The 21,057-nt window shown below is 35.0% G+C and overlaps 1 protein-coding gene across 3 annotated transcripts; it reads left to right on the top strand.

Annotated features, from left to right (window-relative positions):
* Positions 1–604: 604 nt before the first annotated feature.
* On the top strand, positions 605–20,514 carry LOC113109790 (dematin). 3 transcript variants are annotated; one of them, XM_026273554.1, is made up of 16 exons: positions 605–797; positions 8,525–8,584; positions 8,949–9,011; positions 9,153–9,308; positions 9,609–9,653; positions 13,855–13,972; positions 14,054–14,098; positions 14,235–14,378; positions 15,569–15,678; positions 15,851–15,956; positions 16,407–16,471; positions 17,356–17,404; positions 17,537–17,544; positions 17,824–17,889; positions 18,198–18,278; positions 19,399–20,514. In XM_026273554.1, the coding sequence occupies exons 2-16, from the start codon at positions 8,576–8,578 to the stop codon at positions 19,510–19,512; spliced, it is 1,179 nt and encodes a 392-aa protein (XP_026129339.1). In that variant the 5' UTR covers positions 605–797; positions 8,525–8,575; the 3' UTR covers positions 19,513–20,514. The 3 variants fall into 3 exon arrangements, with proteins under 3 accessions (XP_026129339.1, XP_026129337.1, XP_026129340.1); XM_026273552.1 differs by lacking the exon at positions 605–797 and adding an exon at positions 3,804–4,004; XM_026273555.1 differs by lacking the exons at positions 605–797; positions 17,824–17,889 and adding an exon at positions 3,804–4,004.
* Positions 20,515–21,057: the final 543 nt, after the last annotated feature.

The raw sequence follows: 21,057 nt of genomic DNA, 5'->3' as shown, positions 1-21,057 counted from the left end.
TGTTCAGATCAGGGGCTTTTTTTCATAAAACTAGTATACCAAATAAGCCAGGCTTATTTAGTTAGTCTGTTGTTTTGGAAAAAAAATAAGGTTAATCAAATTCTATATTTATTTCAAATGTATTTTGGTAGAATACTAATAAGAGGTTGCACTGCGCCCTCTAGTGATTGGGCTGCTTTAGTAATAATGTTACCTTATCTAGTCTTGTTAAGCGGTTATTTAAAATATCAAGAGCTATTAGTGCAGTGCAATTAATGTTAAATGTAAAAATGCATTCATGTTTTATAAAATGCAATGTATCTGTCTAAATAATAAAAGACTTCGGCGACCTCTAATGTGATTTAGGTTCAATTAAAGCCTTCACGTATATACTCTATTTCTTTTCGTTGTTTATTTTAATTGTATAGATATTTCATGTAGACTAGTTTTTTTATTCAGGTATATGTTATACTATTTATATTTCAGAAAAGTAGAATTTAAGTTAAATGATCTAGGATATATAAATATATATATAGTTTCACATTTCCTTAACACTGGCTGTTTTTCAAAAGCTTCATAGCGCATTTTTGGGATCATAAACGCGTTCCGAGTCAGCTGACGCTGAGAGCGACTATGACGCTCAAGATGCTGTCTAGGCAGGCAGCTCAGCTCACTAGGTGTTTGAGACACGGCCAATGTGGCACACGAACATGAATGCGTAATGCTCGCAATGATCTTGAGTGCGTGTTTGAGAGACCCTTGAATTTCTGCATCTGCGGACGGAAAGGACAGAAGAAACCGCTGCTTTCCACTCTCAGGTACGATTAGGCGACATGTTTATTTCTCATCACATATAATAGCTGGGATGCAGTGGAGGATGCGCTGATAGATATGGTCAAGTTATTGACGTGTATGGATTTGCGGTCATCGTTTGCAGCTGTTTGATGTAATGATATTCTGCCCTAGTCAATCATAAGCACCAGTAGAGGTAGCTCCTGTGGTAAACAGAGGCATCATCAGACACTTGTCCTTCTACATACACAGACGATCTCGCGATCTCCCGAGGACAATTATAGTTTTATTTGAAAATTCGAATCTGGATTTAAAATCCAGACTAGAAAATAAAATTTGTCCTTAGGCCACATAACCTTCGACAAAATCTTAAGACCTTAAATAAGGACAGTGCTCTGTATGGGCCTGTCCTGTAGCCTACGCGTTATTTTCATGACTCGAGTCATAGAATTAACATTATTTACGATTGCATTGAAACCAATTATATTTTGATTCAATTAAATTTTGCTCGTATATAAACGTTTTTGTTTGATTTATTAGCGAATTACATTTTACTTTTGCCTTTCTAGCGTCCCGAAATAACAGAGAGATAAAAAAAAACGGAGTAATTATACAGTAGGCTATAAAGAAACGAAATGAAAGTGAAGGAAATAGCAACAGTCTCATTGCTGACTCTGAAGACTGATTCAATGTTTTCCTGTCCAAAGCAACAGGAAACTACTGCTTCCTTCAGTCCTGCAGATTTTTTCTTTGAGCAACACTTTTTTTACTTTTATTTTATTATTATTATTTTTATATGTCTAGATATAGTAAATGTACTGTTATTGTTGTTGTTATTATTATAGACTTATAATTGGATTTTTAAAAGTGTACTAGTGGGGAATTACCAGTGTTTGACTATAATATCAGCGGCTCTGATTCATATTAGTAGAAACATTTATCAAAGGAATGACTGCAGACAAAAACAAAATCTTTTGGTCTTTGAGTTGACAGCATTGATGGTGGCAGTGACAAGACTTTCTCATCTTCAGATTAAAGGTGGTCAGATGTAAGGAGCTAAGAGTCAGGTGGTGATGTCTTGATCCAGAGATTTTTCTCTCTCTCAGTGGTGTATTTCCTTCTGGTTTGCCCCCTGTAGCTAAAGATTGCTTTGCTTTTATTTTAAATTCCCCATGGCATTTGAGAGACTATTTAGTACTGAAACACATGAAGATGAGTAGTGACTGTGCATAATGCAACTCTGAAGCAGACTGAATATCTGTTTGATATTATAAATCAAGTCACAGCAGATGACCTCCCCTTCCTGCACTGCTTCACTTAGATTGGATTTACATGGAAGATCAACGCTAAAGTAAAGTTTAATTTCTGTATAGTGTTTTCTGTCGTGTTCTGTTCTATTCTATTCCATTTTGCGGTTTTAGGACTATTAAAAACTATTCTTGTCTGGTTTTCATCTGTTCTATTCATTTTATTCTGCCGCATTCTAATATTCCCTGTCATAATAATTCTATTTTGCCATTTTTTATTTTAGGGCAATTCTAATCTCGTGTAGTCTGTTGTTAATGTCTGGCCTAGATCTATTCCATTCTATTTTCTATTCTATTTCATTTTACTGTATTTAGAACAGGACTATACTATTCTGTATGCACTAGATCAATTCCATTCTATTCTATTGTCACGTTCTGTTTTTTCCTGTTATTCTTTATTAATTCTTGTCATTACCCTATTATTCTGTTCTACTCTGTTGTATTCCACTCTATTTAGCAGGTTTTAGGTTTTGCTATACTCTATTCATTCATGTCAATCTGATTTTGCCATTTTCAGGACTATTCTGTTCTTTCCTGTCTGGTTTAGATCTATTCCCTTCCCCTCTTTTTTAATTCTATTTTGATATATTCAGTTTTTCCACTCATATTCTCTTCCATTTATTGAGCTGTTTTTGGGACTATTTAGGATTTTTTCTGTTGTGCTATATTATATAAATTCCTGTCATATTCTATTATATTCAGCTTCACCATTTTAGAACACGTCTGTTCTATCATAATTTGTTCTGCTCTATTCTATTCTATTCTATTCTATTCTAATCTATTCTATTCCGTTCTGTTCTATTCTTTCCTGTCATGCTCTATTCTGTTGTTTTGTATTATATTTTGCCGTTTTTAAGACCAAACTATTCTATTCTGCCATATTCTATTAATTCCTGTCATATTCTATTCTTTTCACTTTCGCAGTTTTTAGGACTTTTCTATATGGTTCTATTCTAGTACTACTGGACTATTCCTTTCCTTTCCATTCTGTTCTTTTCTGTTAGAATATTTCCTGTTATAGGCTATTCTGCTCTATTCTAATCTGTGGTATTCTATTCTGTTTGGTTCAGTTCAGTTCTGTCCTAAAACTGCAACACGGGATGTAATATGTTGTGTGGGGAAAAAAGAGATTTGATGAGTTGTTATAATGCTCTCTCCGGCCGTTGATGTCTTCTCCTGTCATTGAGATTGCTGCTAAGTGATTCACTAAGAGAAGTGAGAAGCATAGCAGGTTTAATCAATGGAGCACTAATCTGATTGAACAAATCCAGCAGTCAGTCTCTCCGCTGGTCTGATCTTCACAAGCTTGTTGACTGAACTAGGCAAGACAATAAAGATCTCTGCTAAACCCCCAGGCGCATGACCTGGATAGCACTACACGCGGAATAAAGCTGAGTCTGGAATAAAGAAACATGGCTGCCCGGCCACGAGAAGCACATCAGAAGTGATGGGGAGGAGTTAGGAAGAGCTTGTTTTCTAGGCCGTGATGTGCAGCATGGCCATTGTTCTCTTATTAGAGATCTTCAAGAGCCAGAAACACAAGCAACTCCTCACATCACGCTCCCAGCGGAGCAGCAGGGCCTCACAGAGGTAATAGATCCTGTATCCATCAGCGTTGCTTGGAGAATTCTCTTCAGACGGAGCAGAGCGTTGCCCTGGTGACGCAACCGCCGGGTCTGATTGGGCGTTGGCTGCTCTTGGTCTGCTGAGATAAGTGCATTTCAGTTTGGGTGGAGAGAGAAGTGGGTGGGGTCTTCAAGGCAGCGTGTAGAGCGAGAGAGAGACGACGAGGACTAGGGAGAACGAGAGTGGGATGACAGGAAGTCTGGATCTCTCAGCGTAGGATTTCCTCTTCATCACAGAGCTGGAGCTGAGGTGGAATCCTGCTGTGTATTTCAGCTTGTTTTGCCTTTCAGACTGATGACGGTTGGTTTTTTATTAATTTTTTTATGTTATGTATTATTTATGGATTCTGTATCATATCAGTTGTATCATACCATAAATGTAGTTTACTAATTATTATGTATATTAAGGTTCAGATTAAAATCTGGTTTGTTTTTTCATTTAAAATTCAACTGCCTTCACTAAAAATATGGTTTAGGATCTCTCAGATATTGATAAAAACATACTTGTGTGACTATGTTGTCCTTGGAAGTGTGTTTTGATGGTCCTATTTTTCTAGGATATTTTTCCTCAATATGAAAGATTTTTAGTCTTGTCTTCCAGTGAAAATCCAACTAAACATCCATAAAACGAGTAATTTACTTATTTAATGACTATTAAGTAATTTACTTATCGGTAACATGATTAAGAAATAGATTTCTTTGCAGTGAATAAGAATCCTACTCCCTGACTGCTTACTCATGCATGCTAAAACTCCCTGTCTGATTGGAGATAAGGCTTTCTGTGGATCTCATGAATGCATTGCCTTGCTTCCTGATTAACACACACTGTTTTCTCTAATGCTTGCCTTGAAGCAGGTCCATTAATACCAGTCTGTTTCAGAGGAATGTTAGTATTGATAGATCATAAGCTTCTCTCTATGTTTTGGTGTAGTACATATTTTTAAGCTGCTGACATACACGTTGTTTTTATGTTCTCAGTGCAGACTATAATTACATTAGATAACATGAACAATGATAAATAGTTTACTAATACATTAGCCTGTTCATATTATTTAATGGAGCTAGTGATTTCATGGTTAACAGGTGCTCATTTATACTGGCCGAGGTAAAACAATTTCAACACTAGTTAAAAAATATAATAATTTAATTGAAATTGTTTTTAAATTGTTTTTTAACAATAAATCAGCATTTAGAAAATGCTGAATAGCAAAAAGACAACGATTATTTAGTATTGTTTTAGTGCTGTCAAACGATTAATCACGATTAATCGCATACTAAATAAAAATATTTGTTTGCCTAATACATGTGTGCTCTGTGTATATTTATTATGTATATATAATAATACACACATACATACAGTATATATTTTGAAAATATTTACATGTATTTATGTCTATTTATATTCATATAATTTATATTCTAAATAAATGTATTTATTATATAAACAAGGTTTTTCTGAAATATATACATGAATGTGTATTTATATATACTGTACTGTGCATGATAAATATACACAGCACACATACATATATTATGTAAACAAAAACTCTTATTTTGAATGCGATTAATCGTGATTAATCGTTTGACAGCACTAAAAGTTATATTAATCAGTATTAAAGCAATAATATTGTTTCTTTATGTGCTCTTTTTTTTCAGATAAAGTTGGTTATGTGTTTTGACATTGTCTCAAGACTTGTTAACATCAATATTGAGATCAGGTCTATTGACCATTATGAGCATTTCCCCTGAAAGATGGCAGAATGATTTGCAGTTGTGGTGCATCACTGTAAAGGTGAATCTAAAAACAATGGGCTCTGGTCTGTGCTGTGTTTTGAGGTGATGTGTGCTATCAGATTCCTGCTGGAGCAGCAGAAGGCTCAATTTTAAGGTTACCTGTAATGTGCACCACAGCACAAGCGACAGCAGAAAAACACAATAAAGTATGTCATCTCTGTACTGTAAGAAACCGGATAGTAAGAATCATACAAATGAAAATATCCTCCGGATGCCATTATTATTGTCATTACTGAAGTGCACAATTGTCTTCTGAGCGTGTGAATGAGCAGTAAATCAAACTTTATTTGTGCCTGGTGCTCAGGGACTCTTCTTAGCCAGATTGAACTTGAATTACAGACGGCTTGATGCACATGGGTCCCCTCATCTCAAACACAAGCCATTTACATTGTACTCTCAGGGTGATCAATCATGTCAGTAAGGAGGTGCTGAGGGTTTCAGTACTGTGTCCTTCATGCCAGAGTAAACCTGACCTGAGCTGATCGCTAACCCTCCTAACCAGCAGAGACAGCCAGCTGTGGCTGAGGTCAGGCCGGGGCGGAAAAGATGGAGGAGAGGAAACCAATAGTGATGATTGGTGACACAATAGATTTCTGTCTCACTGCCCTTAAATTACAAAGCTTTGTGTAAAGGAAAAAAAAATAGTTTTTTTCTTTAGAATAGCCAAAGAAGAAATGTTTAAAATGCTGTAAATGGGAATAATAAAGAGGTAAAAGTTCGTTCCAAATATTAATAAATACCTTAAAAGTAATATATAAATGTATATTAGATTATAAATTATATATATAAAAATTATACTAAAGTAACACAATACAGAATCTCTTTTCATGGAGATCATCTTACAAAATTGTCTCTGCATATTAAACTTATAGCAGTATTTTTGAAAATATTTTTATTTATTTGAGTGGAGGTGTGTGTAATTGGCATTAAAACTTGCATTTCCCTTGACATTTTGTCTCTTTTCCCCTGAAGCAAGGCATGAGCAGTCAAAACACAGCAGAACGTCAAACCTCTCGCGTTACCTCGGGTGAACTCAACTCCCAACTCCAGCAAATCAAAGAGATGTTTTTGCAAAAAAGCATCTCTGTCAACTATTTTAATGCAAGGACATGGTTTCAAAAGGCCTTGAGGCTTGTATCCTTCCCAGAGAATGTCACTTATGTTCTTTTCATGAAATATTTCAAGGCTCATCCTTAAATGAAATTGAAATGACTGAAATTCGAATTAGCACATTAACCCTTGCCATCCCGAAACCACCTGTACTGAGCATACTCAGCTGATGTTGGGACCTGATAAATACTGTGGTCAGTTCTCAATTCTGCTCATGGGTGAGCAATCATGATGTCACTTCCCCTCCCCCACACTAACAGGATACCGTCCCTGCTGCATCTAATGAATTAACATGTAATTTCATAAAGACACGAGTCCACTGATCCTCTATAGTGGAGATCAGATGAATGGTATAACTGTTCCCCTTCATGTTTATTCATACTAATAGCAGCTATTCACATTGATACCAGTCAATTCTTCCAGTATGGACAAAAACATGCAGTTCATTGAAATATGAATAAATACTACAGCTATATTATACTGGCCTATAAATAACACTAGACAGAATTGCAGGTCTTGGGATCAACTTTGACTTTGAACGTTGTCTCTCGCATATTAAATTGAGCTAGGAGCAAGTGTTTTAACAGGAAAAATGACATACATTGAATTTAATATTCATTTTATGGTACCTTTCTACCATAAAACGGATGATACGCATCTCTGAATCCAATGAGCTTGTCATGCATGTATCGTGTATTGAGTGCTGAATGAGTGTAATATGGGTAGGTGTTGAACGCCCTCAGTGGGAGGCTAATTAAATGGATCGCCTCAGTCTGCTAATGTGAAATCTTCACCATGTTGTTTTGGCAGACTGTCATTTCAGCTCTCATATTTCTAAAACTGTGATTTATATCAAAACATAGTACCATACAAGACCACTGGTGTATTCCATTTGCAACTAGCTTTTTACATTTTCCGAAGAAAATGAGAGTGGTGCCACAGTGTTGGGTTGTTGTGGTGTGATTGCAAAGGTGTTCTGAGCCCTTTTTAGCATATTGCTTTAGAAATGCTATGGTTTTATGGATGGTTGCTGAGTAAAAGCAAGTATACTTAACCCCTTAGTATGGAAAATACTTAACAAAATATATTTTCCCTTTAAAAAAAAAATTCTAAATATAACAAGATTTGTGAAGATTTTACAATTTACGTGAGAAGAAATCGTTGTTTATTAAAGAATAGGTCAGTTTTTTTTTCTTGTAGACAGATAATTTATCAAAAGAGACATTAAAATAAAAATAATTAAAAATAACTTATTTTGAAATCTCTATTCATGAAAGAATCCTAAAATTGAGAAATGTAGGTTTCCACTGAAATATTAAGCAGCACAGCTGTTTCCAACTTTGATAATCATAAGAAATGTTTATTGGGCAGCAAATCAGTATATTAAATTATTTTCTGAAGGATTACACTGAACACTGGAGGAATGATGTGGAAATTCAGCTTTGACATCACTGGAATAAAATATGTTTTAAAATATATTCAATTAGAGAACAGTTATTTTAAGATCTAATAATATTTCACAATATTACTGATTTACTGTATTTGTATATATTAAATGTGGCCTTGGTGAGAACTGAAAGAAGGGTTTTTTCTTTTTTCAAAAACAATAAAAGAAAAAAAAATCTTAATATAATTATAATAATAATAATAATAATAATAATAATACAAATATAATTTATAAATATATAAAATTTTAATAAACAAAAATAAATTTAATCCAAGAAATATTCTCTTCATTTTTTTATAATAATAATAATAATAATAAATGTAACTGGGAAATTTTATTAAAATACTGCTCAACAAAATTAGTTAGCCTCAACACTGCTTTAGTATTGTTTGACTTATAATTCATTATTTATAATACTTAATTTGCTTCTATTTTGAATTCATGTTTGGCTTTTTTGTACTCTTTTGCAGATCTGTGTAACTGGAAGAGCGAAGAAAGGAGTTTTATAGTTTACCTCAGTCATGCAGAAGGTAATGTATGTGGATGTTATCATGCTTGATATGTATTTTTGTGTTCATTTCATTTCAAGCCATTTTTGCCAAAAATCATCAAACGCTAGAATTTCCAGAATGTTTTCTCAATTCCTCATATGTGGACCCTAACCTCTATTTTGTCTTTCTGTCAAAGTAAACCCATTAAAGTATGATCAGATCTGCAGTGGGGGGTTTTTTTTTCACTTAGTGTGAATGGAAAGGGGGCGTGGCTGACTGACACACATCATCACTTTGACTGATGACATTACTTATAGATCTTATTTCTCATTAACAACATGTCACTGGATAGAAGCAGTTAAATGATGACCTCTGACCTTTTTGCTCTGCTCTCCCACCACAGGCAGGGACGGCCCCGTCCTCCCGGGGTCCAAGTGCTCCTGGGTCCCCAGCCACCTCGATTGTGGTAAGTAAAACTTTCCGTTTCACTGATAACACATGCGTTCTGTTATCTGCCATAAAGCACATGCTTCCCATGAACCCAGTGAGGCATCTCAGAGGACAAGCGTTTCTTTCACTCAGCCTCTCTCTTTCGAACTCCCCAAAGGCACGCATGGACAATCAGGTCATTGGATATAAGGACTTGGCAGCCATTCCCAAAGACAAAGCCATTCTTGAGGTGGAACGGCCAGATCTGATGGTGTACGAGCCGCATTTCAATATCTCAGCCCTGGATCGGATAAGTCTCTCCAGGAGCAGAGAGGTCAGAAAAGAACGAATGTGTCTTTAGATCGAGTCTATGTTTCGTTGTACCATTGGGAAGCATTTGAGAAGCTTTATTGTGTGTTTTACAACTTCCACTTCAAGTGGAATCAATATATGTGTTTTGGCGAACAGGAAGCAGGATATAATGGTGAGGTGTAACTTTAATGCTATTAGTCAAGCTTTGTTATGCATGTGAAATCATTTGTGTGTGTTAAAGAGCCACAGAGCCATTGGATTTCAGACGCTGAAAACAATAAACACATGTGTGTATTCTGTTTTCTCTCCTTGTCTCCTCCAGAGATCGATGTCTCCTCATTCTATCTCTCCCCCGCCTTCCCCTGAGGTGAGCCAGCAAGCCTCTGTCCATCATTAGCTTTAACCACCACACTTCTCTTCCTGTACACTTCCTGTGTCATTGTTTTACTGAGCCACTCCATTAATTAATAAATTATATTTCAGCTGTGTTTCCCAAAGCAAATATGTCTTTAGTTCTGTTTCATTCATTTTAATAATAATGTTAATAATTACATTTATAATAGCTTAATTGGCCATAATATGCAAATAATCAACAGCATGTTGTTATCATTATATCATTTATAATTCATTATAATCATTGCTATTAATTAGAATATTAAATTGTAGTATTGTTTTTTAATATTGAATATAAATTAATACGATTAATCATTAACATTTATTAATCATAATATTTACATTTTAGTCCCTCTTTACTGATTAATATTTTACATTTTTACTTATTATTATAAATTATTATGGTACGGTATTTGAATATTGTTGTTATATTGAATATTAAGTAATATTATTACAATTTAATTGAAGTCATATAAACATTATTATAAAAAAAAATAAGCAAATCTAAAAAGGAATAAGTTTTTACAATCCATTATATTTTTATTTTTATTTATTTAGTTCTTGGTAATTAATTAAAATTGCCCACTATTAGACATAGCTTGACACTTATTAGTGTCATATAGTTATCAGCCAGAAGTATTGTAAAGAGACATCTTGTGATTCAAAGCTAGGGCACATCATCAGTGATGTTACTAACGGTCATCGGGTGTTTGGGTCTTTCGAGCATCAGACACCCTCGCACAGGCGACCCAGCTAAGGTTGATCAGCCCTCAGCCTGTGCCCTAGCAGCGCTCAACCACAGATCTTCCCTCTTTAACCAGAGCCACCTAGAAGCTTTTTCTGCTGCCTCTGTACTATTATAGTACATATATAGTATCTCCTCTTTCTAGTAATGCCGAGTGCAGTATAAGATCTGCTCACAGACTGTCCTGCAAAGCCTCTGCAACTTCCACTGGCAAGCACCTTGCCTTCCACCCTTTCCTGTGGCCATCGCTAACTAAACTGTTGTACTTCTCCTTCTTCCGCTCAAAGGCCTCCTCCATGCGCTCTACCCACGGCACTGTAAGCTTCAGCATGACATGACTCTTCATTGCTTCTGACACCAGAACAATGTCAGGCCTGAGGGTGGTTTCAGCGACGTGCTGCAGGAACTTGAGTTGACTGCCAAGATCCACTGTAAGTTGCCAGAACTGTGCACTGTGGAGCAACCCTGATATTGCTCTTGATGTTGCTTTCGCTTTCTCCCCAGCTCTGATGAAGTAGGTGGTTTGCTTCCGGGGTATGGACATTCGACAGCTCATGATGGCACTGTATATGCTCTCTGCGATGGTCTTGAGTACCTGGTCGTCCTTTCCCCCAGAGCTTTTGGGCAGTAAATTAGAATATGCTCAAAGGTCCCCTTCCTCTGGCAGAGTAGACATGCCGGTGTATCGGCCAAGCCCACGCCGTACAGATTGGATGGACTGGGAAGGACGTCATAGACTGCCAGGACTAGGAACTTAAAGGGGGGGTGAAATGCTATTTCATGCATACTGAGTTTTTTACACTGTTAAAGAGTTGGATTCCCATGCTAAACATGGACAAAGTTTCAAAAATTAAGTTGTACGTTTGAAGGAGTATTTCTGTTCCAAAAATACTCCTTCTGTTTGTCACAAGTTTCGGAAAGTTTTTTTCGAGTATGGCTCTGTGTGACGTTAGATGGAGTGGAATTTCCTTATATGGGTCCTAGGGCACGTCTGCCGGAAGAGTGAGCACTCTCGTATAGAAGAGCACTGAGAGCACAACAGACTTCACTGATCAGAGCGAGAGCGTCGCGAAATGTCACTAAAGTTTTTTTGGTTGCCAGGGCAAGACAACCCTGCACAGATTACCAAAAAAAACCCAGCATTAAGGGACCAGTGGATGGAGTTTATTTTTACAGAGCATCAACGGAGTTGTGCCAGTGTTTTTGTTTGTTCCCTGCATTTCAAAGATGCTTGTTTTACAAACAAGGCCCAGTTTGACGACGGATTTGCGTATAGTTTATTTCTTAAGGATGATGCAATCTCAACGAAAAAGGGTCACGATCGTGTGTTGGAACCGCAGGCGGTGAGTAAAACTGCTTCAAATATCTCTGCCTCCTTGTTAGTGCGTCCCCTCCCATGCCGGAGACCCGGGTTTGAGCCCCGCTCGGAGCGAGTCGTTGCTGCTGCTGCTCTCGTTCAGTTTCAGCCTCTGGATCTGATTCTGGATCATAAATAAACGGCTGAATCTGACTGTAAGCCATGGTTTGTTTTGGTTGGTTTTGTCCTCACGGTGTCACAGCTTCCAAACACTATCAACACAAAAGCCTACTCGCGCTCGTGATTCTTTAGCTCCGCCCACACGTCACGCCTCCAGCCAGTCGTGTTTTTCCGGGAAAAATCGGTACAGACTATCTTTCTCTTATGAATATAATAAAACTAAAGACTTTTTGGAGTTATGAAGGATGCGGTACTACTCTATAGGTACTCAAGATCAACAGGATATTGAGTGAAAACGAGCATTTCACCCCCCCTTTAATACGGTGTGGCTCTGCCCTCCACCTGATCTTCCTCTCCAAAACTTGCTCCCATCTCATTCAATGACTTGCTGTCTCATTCCCACTGCTCTGCTACAATAGTTTTCTGAAATCGTTGTAATAGTCCAGGATGAGTTCTCTTACAACGGCTGGGACATGGTGCCTCTCCAGGGTTTCGAGCCGTAGGCATTGGTCAGATCTAGCTACAGCACCTCTAGGTCTCCCATGTTCTCCCTTCCATCTCTGAGGAACTGTGTGAGAATGCCTGTGTGCTCTAAACACCCTGGTGGGCCCAGGATGCCACCTTTCTGCACAGAAGTGTCTACATACAGATTCTGAGGAAGAACTTGGTTAGTCGCTTAGCTACGATGCTGAAGAAAATCTTTCCTTCAACACTGAGCAGCGAGATGATTCGGAACTGTCTGATGTTCTTGGAGTCTTCCTCTTTTGGGATCCACACTCCTTCTGCAACTCGCCACTGATGCACTGCTTTCCCTCTTCTCCAGATAACCTTCAACATCTTCCAAAGCCAGTGCAGTAGCTTGGGACAGTGCTTGTAGACCCTGTAGTGTGTTCTGCTTGGTCCTGGTGCAGATATTGACCTTGCTTTCCGTACCACTTCCTGAACTTCTATTAGGAATGGCTCCCTCAGATTGAAGGCTTCCATCGGATCTGGTGGTATTATCACAGCCTTGCACTGCCCTAGCTCCTGCTCTTGCATAGGGTCCCTGAAGGTGTCTTGGAGGCATTGGTCAAGTTCTTCCTTAGTACAGGCCAGCCATCCACTGTGTTTCTGTGTTTTTTGTATACATAACAAAAAAGTGTGAAACAACTGAAAATATGTCATATTCTAGGTTCTTCAAAGTAGCCACCTTTTGCTTTGATTACTGCTTTGCACACTCTTGGCATTCTCTTGATGAGCTTCAAGAAGTAGTCACCTGAAATGGTCTTCAACAGTCTTGAAGGAGTTCCCCGAGAGATGCTTAGCACTTGTTGGCCCTTTTGCCTTCTGTCTGCGGTCCAGCTCACCTCTAAACCATCTCGATTGGGTTCAGGTCCGGTGACTGTGGAGGCCAGGTCATCTGGCGCAGCACCCCATCACTCTCCTTCTTGGTCAAATAGACCTTGATGCCTTCAGTGTGACTCTACAATTTTCATAGTCATTAAAATAAAGAAAACTCTTTGAATGGTGTGTCCAAACTTATGGTCTGAACTGTATATATATCTATATATATATATATATATATATATATATATATATATATATATATATATATATATATATATATATCAATTAATATTATCAAAGGTACCAATTATTTTATTGAATATAAAAATGAATGTTTATTATTAATGTGCATTCCTAATGAACTAATCCAGCTAGAACACTGAACAGTGGAATCAATTGGCACTCTATGCTGCTGAGCACTCTTTTTACAGTAAGGCATGAGTTTGCATTGTCATTTTATTGATGCAGGCAGTGAAATATGATGGCCTGGCTTCAGTTAACATGCTGAGTGTTTCAGTTATGCCCACTCTTTAGATTGAAACAGGAATTTATGTCACCATATTGAAGTGCTTCATTATTAGCATTCCAGAGTAATAGAAGGTTTATGCAGTTCCCCTGTTCCTTCAGATATTTGCTTGTAAAGAGTCAAAGGAGTGGTCAGAGCAGGGCTCTCCAGGAGGCTCCAACATGGGCTCCACGGTGCAGCTCCGCAAAATCAGCCCCGTGCAGCACTTCCACAGGCCGGGTACTTCATAGCACAACCACACCTTTCAGAATCATTCAAACGTGTGTGAGTTGTAACTGTACATGTACATTTATGTTTCAGACATGGGCATCAACATCTATAAGAAGCCACCAATTTACAAACACGGTATTTGTTCTTTTACTCTTTAATACATATATTTTTCTAGTTAGTGATCTTCACCTCACTCTCATGTAGGATTGTTGTGTCGAAAGATGAACTGGTCACATTATGCATCTGATGTTTATCTCGTCTCTGTCCTCAGACGGACAGACGGGAACGTCTCACAGTAAACATGATGTGATCATTGAGTCCTCCAAGTTCCCAGCAGCCCAGCCGCCGGATCCCAGCCAACCTTCAAAGATAGAGACGGAGTACTGGCCCTGTCCACCCTCTCTAGCCACTATGGGTAAATGCTCAGCAGCTTCATATTTCTGTTTATTTACTCCCGCTCCACATCACTGCATACTGAAGGTGAAATGACTGAAGTCTGATGTCCCTGATAATATTGCAGCTGTAGAGAAGCAAGTTAACTTGAATTAATCAGAGATTATTAACTTTTCAGCATATGTTTGTTTAAAATGTAGTATAATAAATATAAATATTATTTGTATAATAAAAATAGGATAATAAATATTATTCATTATAATATTATATTGTAGTATTTTCATATTATTGTGACATTAAATACAAATTAAATAAATATTGTCTTTCTCCACTGATTAATAATTTAATAGTTATATAATAAAATTATTACATTATTACATTATTTTTTTTTACAATATTATATTGTAGTAATCTAATATATTAATATTAAATATTAATATTAATACTAATCAAGCCATACTATTAATAATTATTTTTAACATTATTAATTATAAGAATTAATATTTAGTCTTGTTGATTATTATTTTGTAATATATTGTAGGATTCTGATATCTGTCATGTTAAATATGAATATTCATTATTCAATGACTAACATTCATTTTAATAATTAAATGTAATTTATCTCCACTGTTTTACGATAACATTTTTAATACTTCTTATTATAAAATATTACAATATTATATTGTAGGATCCTAATATTATTGTAAAATTTAATATATATATATATATATATATATATATATATATATATATATTAATGCTATATATGAATTATTACTATTATTAGCATGTGATTAATAAATATTATTTTTTCCAAGTTATATGTATTATTGCTATTGTAAATTATATTATTTGTCAAATATTGTAGTATTATGATATTATTGTAATATGAATATGAGTTATTGATTTTAATTACTAATGATTAGCATTCGTTTTATTAATTTAAATTAAACATTTCTCCACTGGTTTATGATTTAATTTGTATGACTTCTTACTATTCAATATCACAATATTGTATTGTAGTATCCTAATATTATTTCAATATGAAATATAAATGTGAAATACTACTATTAACATTATTGATTATAATAATTAAAATGTATGAAATTATTGATTAAATCAATATGATAATTTAATTTTCATATTCATGTTGTAGTATTCTAGTATTGTTGTAATATTAAATCTGAATAAACATTCGCTCTCTCCTTGCAGAGATTGAGTGGAGGAAGAAGGCAGCCGAGCAGGGAAATCCAGTCGAGGACGACGAGTTTGAGGATCTGACAGAAGATGCAAAGAGACTCCAGGAACAGGAGCTTCAGAAGGTGAAAGTACTGTTGAGATTAATATCCCTCTCTGTCTACATAAATCAGCCGCTGCGCTGGGAATATTTCTCCAAGGCTAGATGATGAAGTGTTTTGTTTGAAGGCAGTGCTGGAAGGATACGCACAGCATTAATGGAGCTCGCTAATCATGACTGGGCTGTTTGTTTTTCAGATACAGTCCAACTTGGGCAAACTGATCCTGAAGGAGGAAATTGAGAAATCAGTGGTCATCCGCAGAAAAACACGCTCCCTGCCAGACGGGGCAAACATACAGTTGGGTATGTGATGTCTGTTTTAGTCTCAGCGCACTTCATGCAACATGTGCTTTCAGTAGCTTCATCTATTGACACTTGAAAGACACTTTATAGGAGAGTTTACACTCTTAACATCTAAGGTTCTTTGTTGATATTGATAGCTCCATGAAGAACCTTTGTAAAAAGGTGCACCTAAAGGTTCTTTGGGAAACCTAGAATGGTTCTTCTGTGGCATCACTGCAACAAACTCCTTTCATTTTAAAAGTGTATACGCGCTGCATTTTTCTAATCTCTCTTTATACACACACCACAGTAGATTTGTATCAAGCGTCTCACGCATGTTGCTCCTGCCAGCAAGTCACTGAGGACACTCAGTGTTCAGATGATGAACTGCGTTTGTGTGAATAGAAAGTCTATTGAGGAATGTGTGTATATTGTGCTTCTAATGAAATGTTTCATTGACATTCATTGCAGGATCATCAGCCAGTGCTACTAAATCAGCCTCTTTACCTCCCTGCAGTCGAACGGGCCTCACCAGGGTACCTTCCTATAATGCTGATCTATTTCATTATTAACATTATTATTATTATTATTATTATTATTATTATTATTATTATTATTGTTGTTGTCATTTAACATTGAAAATCCAGAAATGTTCTAAATTATTGTTATATATGAAAATTAATAGTATTCATTCTTACAATTATTAATGGAAATAAAATGACAAATTAACAAATTAATTCTATCTTTACTTAATAATATTATTTTAATATAAAATATGTACATTTAATAATAATAATAATAATAATAGTTAACATTATTAACTGCAATAATTCAAATATAGTCTTTCTTTACTAATATAATACATTTTCAATTGTAATTATAAATATTAATTAATACTGTTAATTAACATGAATTTTTTTTTTGATCAGTATCATATGAATGTTTTATTAACTATGAATATTAATTCATAAAAATACTTATTAGCATTCATTATTTTAATAATTAAATTTCATTTAACTTTACGGATAAACATCTTTCTTTGATATATTTAAAATGACCAATGAAAATATGAATTATTAACATGATTCACTGTAATATTAATATGAAAATTCATCATATTAATTGTAGTAAATAACACGTAGTCTTTAATTACTGATTAAAGACAGTATATATTGTGCTGATTGGTTAATATTTTCACTCTTAAAATATGGGTTTGCTGTTACATCAGGTATAGTTGGCAAGATATAAATATTGGTTAGCACATAATCTGTTTTAAGTTTGGGTGTCATATCATATTGGGTGAATATGAAGGTTGATTTTTAAAAATGGGCCGGTCATGTGGCAGACATGTCAGCTGATGTTTAAGACGTTCCTGTAGCGTTTTTGTGTCTCTGATGTGTGTTTCTCTTCATGCATGTAGCTCCAGTCCGCAGACTTCACCTCCACAGACAATGGGAAAGCAAAAACAGGTACGGTCAGACACATAAGCAGTGCATCGAAATTGTCATTATGTATATGTTTCTGCTACGATATCATACGAATTTGAGAAAATATGAGGCAAATATTTGTTTCTGAATATTTTTTCTTTCTGTGCTCCTCAGGTGTGCAGGTAAGAAGATCTCCCAAGCGCGTGGCTGCTGCATGGTTTTCTAATATGCCAGCAGCAGCTAACAGGCAGACATTTGTTGCTACTAATGTTCCTTTACCCTGACATCAGCCTACACTCCTCTCATTGCTTCAGACTCATTTGATCTCCGCACACTGTTTGCACACTTAATAATGAGTCGAATGAGGCTGATTCATTATTATGGATGGAAATGTACCTGTCTCATATTGATCTCCTTTGTCCCGGGGGGTCATTTTTGGGGCTGGGGTGGCGTCTTCATAGAATGGCGATTCTCAGAGGGGGAGAATGGACAGAGGAAGCTCTCTTCCTAGTATTCTGGAACAGAAGGTGAGGCAGACCTTACGAGACCCTCCAAAGTTTTCATGTTCTGCTTCTCTCTTCTAAGCCCATGCCACACATTCACTCGCTCACATCCATGTTGCTTCTAAACCTCGCTTCCACTGAATGCAGAATTCAGTATGATGCCATCCATGCAGACAGCACCGAAGTGAAAATTTTGGAGGTTGTGTTGTGAACATTCTCCCTTGAGCAAACCGCTAATATGTGACGGCCTGTTTACTGTGTCCATTCAATCAAAAAGGACGAGTACCGCATTAAATGTTACCAAAATGCAATGAAATCTCATCTCCCTTCAGATATATCCATATGAAATGCTGGTTGTAACCCACAGAGGGCGCAGTAAACTTCCTCCAGGTGTTGACAGGACCAGATTAGAGGCAAGTCACAAATAAACACTGCTTAACCTTTAGTATATAAAAATTTGATATAACAGTTTAATGTGTTTGAGTTTTTTTTTTTTTTTTTTTTGCCATTATATGCTCAAAATAATTAGCAAAAATTATTATTTATATTATTGTTTTATTAAGAAAATATGAATAATTAATCATTATTAAAGTATTATTACATGAAATAATGCAAATAATAATAATTAGAAAATGTGTATTTATTTATTTTTAATTTGTGGTAGGAGTGTTTGGAAAACATAAAAAAAATAATAAGAAAAATTATTGTTATTATTATTAACAATAATAGTAATGAGAATTATTATTATTATTGTAAATAGTAACTAAATGTATTTGTTTATTTATTTATTATATGTGATTGTGTATTTGAGAAAAAATAATAATAATAAAATTTATTTAAAATATATTTATTAATCTGTGAAAACATATTGAATACAATAAATATTTCTTCATGTTTTTTTTTTAATTTTCAAATTTTTATTATTATTATTATGTTTTCCAAAAACTCATACCACAAATCATACATTGTTATTATTATTATTATTATTATTATTATACGATAAAGTAACTGAACATACTGTATAAACAGATTTATTTAAAATAACAACATCATCATTTATTAAAAATATTAATTATTATTAAATATTAAATATTTTTATTGTTTTCCAACTACTCCTTTCACAAATGCATAAATACATTTTATAAAAAAATTTTTTACGAATTTTAATATTTTCAGATAATTTATTATTATTATTATTGTTGTTGTTGTTGTTGTTGTTGTTGCAAACATTCCTACCACAAACAAACAAATAAATAAATAAATGTAATAAACTAAATAAACAAAGTAATAATTTTAATCAACTAAATAATGTTTTATAAAAAATATATATATTGTTTCAGTATTTTATAGACATGGTGATAGTATGCCATACCTGTGATACTAATATACTCTGCTGTAAATAATATTGTAACATAATTTAATATAGATTGCACTATTTGCTGAAGTTAAGTTGGCGATGTTTCCCCGTCCTGTATAGTATTCGTCTCAGAGCGCACACATAACTGAACGCTTGTTGTTCTTTTGTCTGTAAAGCGGCATCTGTCTCCGGAGGACTTCCAGAGTTTATTCGGAATGTCCATCACAGACTTTGATCGTCTGTCACTATGGAAACGGAACGACATGAAGAAGAAAGTGTCCCTTTTCTAACATTAGGACTTTCGGACTTGGAAACTGAACCCCTCGCCCTCCAGAGACGCCAGTTATATCCACTCTAATCTAATACGGATGCTATGCAGACATTTGAAGAAGACACCACATCACCAGATGATATTTCACTCACATACACAGCACTCTCTCTACGTCTGGTGTACATAATAAAGACATAATAAAGACTCGTGCATCCCTACAGTCGCTTCATATCTGGAAAATCGGTTTATTAGTGATGAAATATCAATTTCATAAACTGCTCCAGCCGTTTCTTTACGCCTTACATCTATTTCAAATTCTTAAAGTGCCCAGAGATGTTTATAATAATAGGCCTATATATTTACACAAAGTTTTAATCGTAAACGTCACTTGTTTTTTATTATTTGTTCACTAATATTCCACTGTAAACTTAATTTATTGTATCCCAAACACATATGGCACTGTACATATATAATGTTATTTTTATTTATTCTTGGTGTCGATATGTAAAAGTTCAGCTTTAACAATCACTAGATCAACATTTCTAACATCTATCAAAAATGAAATGTTCATCATCATTCATTAAAAATGCATGGACACTAGGTTTACTTCATTTATTCAGTTTTACCGATAAAAGCACTGCGCTATACAACTTCTATTCACGCTAATAGCAACAGTGTTCTATTGTGGACTAATATGAACTATCTGAGCTCAGGCTTGCTGGTAAGCTCTGGCTTTTAGGTTGTAATTACTAAACAGCACTAGAGGATCTTTGTTCCACTCCGTTCTCTTGGATTCCAGATGTGTTTTGTCGATGCATACTTGTGTTTTTATCGTCTTTAGTAGTTGGTCTCCATTGTGGTGTCTTTTAAAACGGCACAGGTGTTATCAAGTCATGCACTGCACGCTTACAGTGGAGACTGCCCAACGATTACGTGTCTGTCATAGTTCTGTGTTTCATCAGCGTTTTTATGTAACATGGTGTAATGTTGAAAAAAATAAAATAAAAGCTTCATGTTAGAATTTGTGTCAAGCGAACATTTTTTGGTACATTTTCTGATAATTATTAGAAATAGTAATATTGTGAAATATTACTACAATTTAAAATTAATATATTTTCAATTGTAATGTACTTCTGTGATGCAAAACTGCATTTTCAGCATCTTTTAATTATCATAAATTTTTTTAAATAGTTTTGTGTACTTTTTTGTTCTTTTTATCATTTTTACATTATTTTGTTTAATGTATTTTTTATTTGTATTATTTTACAATATCAATTTTAGATTTACATGTTTTTTCAATGCATGTGATAAAATACCTTAGAAATTATAATAATTAACAAATTAACTGCCCTTTAATGTTTTAGTGTTGTTAAAATAATGAAAATTTTAGGGATAGAAAAGGGAACTTTCAGTGTGCCAAGTATTCACCAATTTTAATCAACAAATGAAGACATTACAAAGATTGAACTATTTACTCCATTTACTTTTTTTTCTTTCTTTGCAGAACATAATAATTCTTATTTCGAGAATACAGGCACTGCGACTTTAGAAAAGTGTTTTCCTT

The sequence above is a fragment of the Carassius auratus genome, chromosome 10 (genome assembly GCF_003368295.1).
Source record: "Carassius auratus strain Wakin chromosome 10, ASM336829v1, whole genome shotgun sequence".
NCBI lineage: Eukaryota > Metazoa > Chordata > Actinopteri > Cypriniformes > Cyprinidae > Carassius > Carassius auratus.
This window is presented reverse-complemented; position numbering and strand designations above follow the sequence as displayed.

Coding starts and splice junctions, on each gene's coding strand:
- LOC113109790 (XM_026273554.1), top strand. Junction 15,957..16,406: donor CGGGGCAAACATACAGTTGG/GTATGTGATGTC, acceptor CATTCATTGCAG/GATCATCAGCCAGTGCTACT. Junction 17,890..18,197: donor CTAGTATTCTGGAACAGAAG/GTGAGGCAGACC, acceptor ATCTCCCTTCAG/ATATATCCATATGAAATGCT.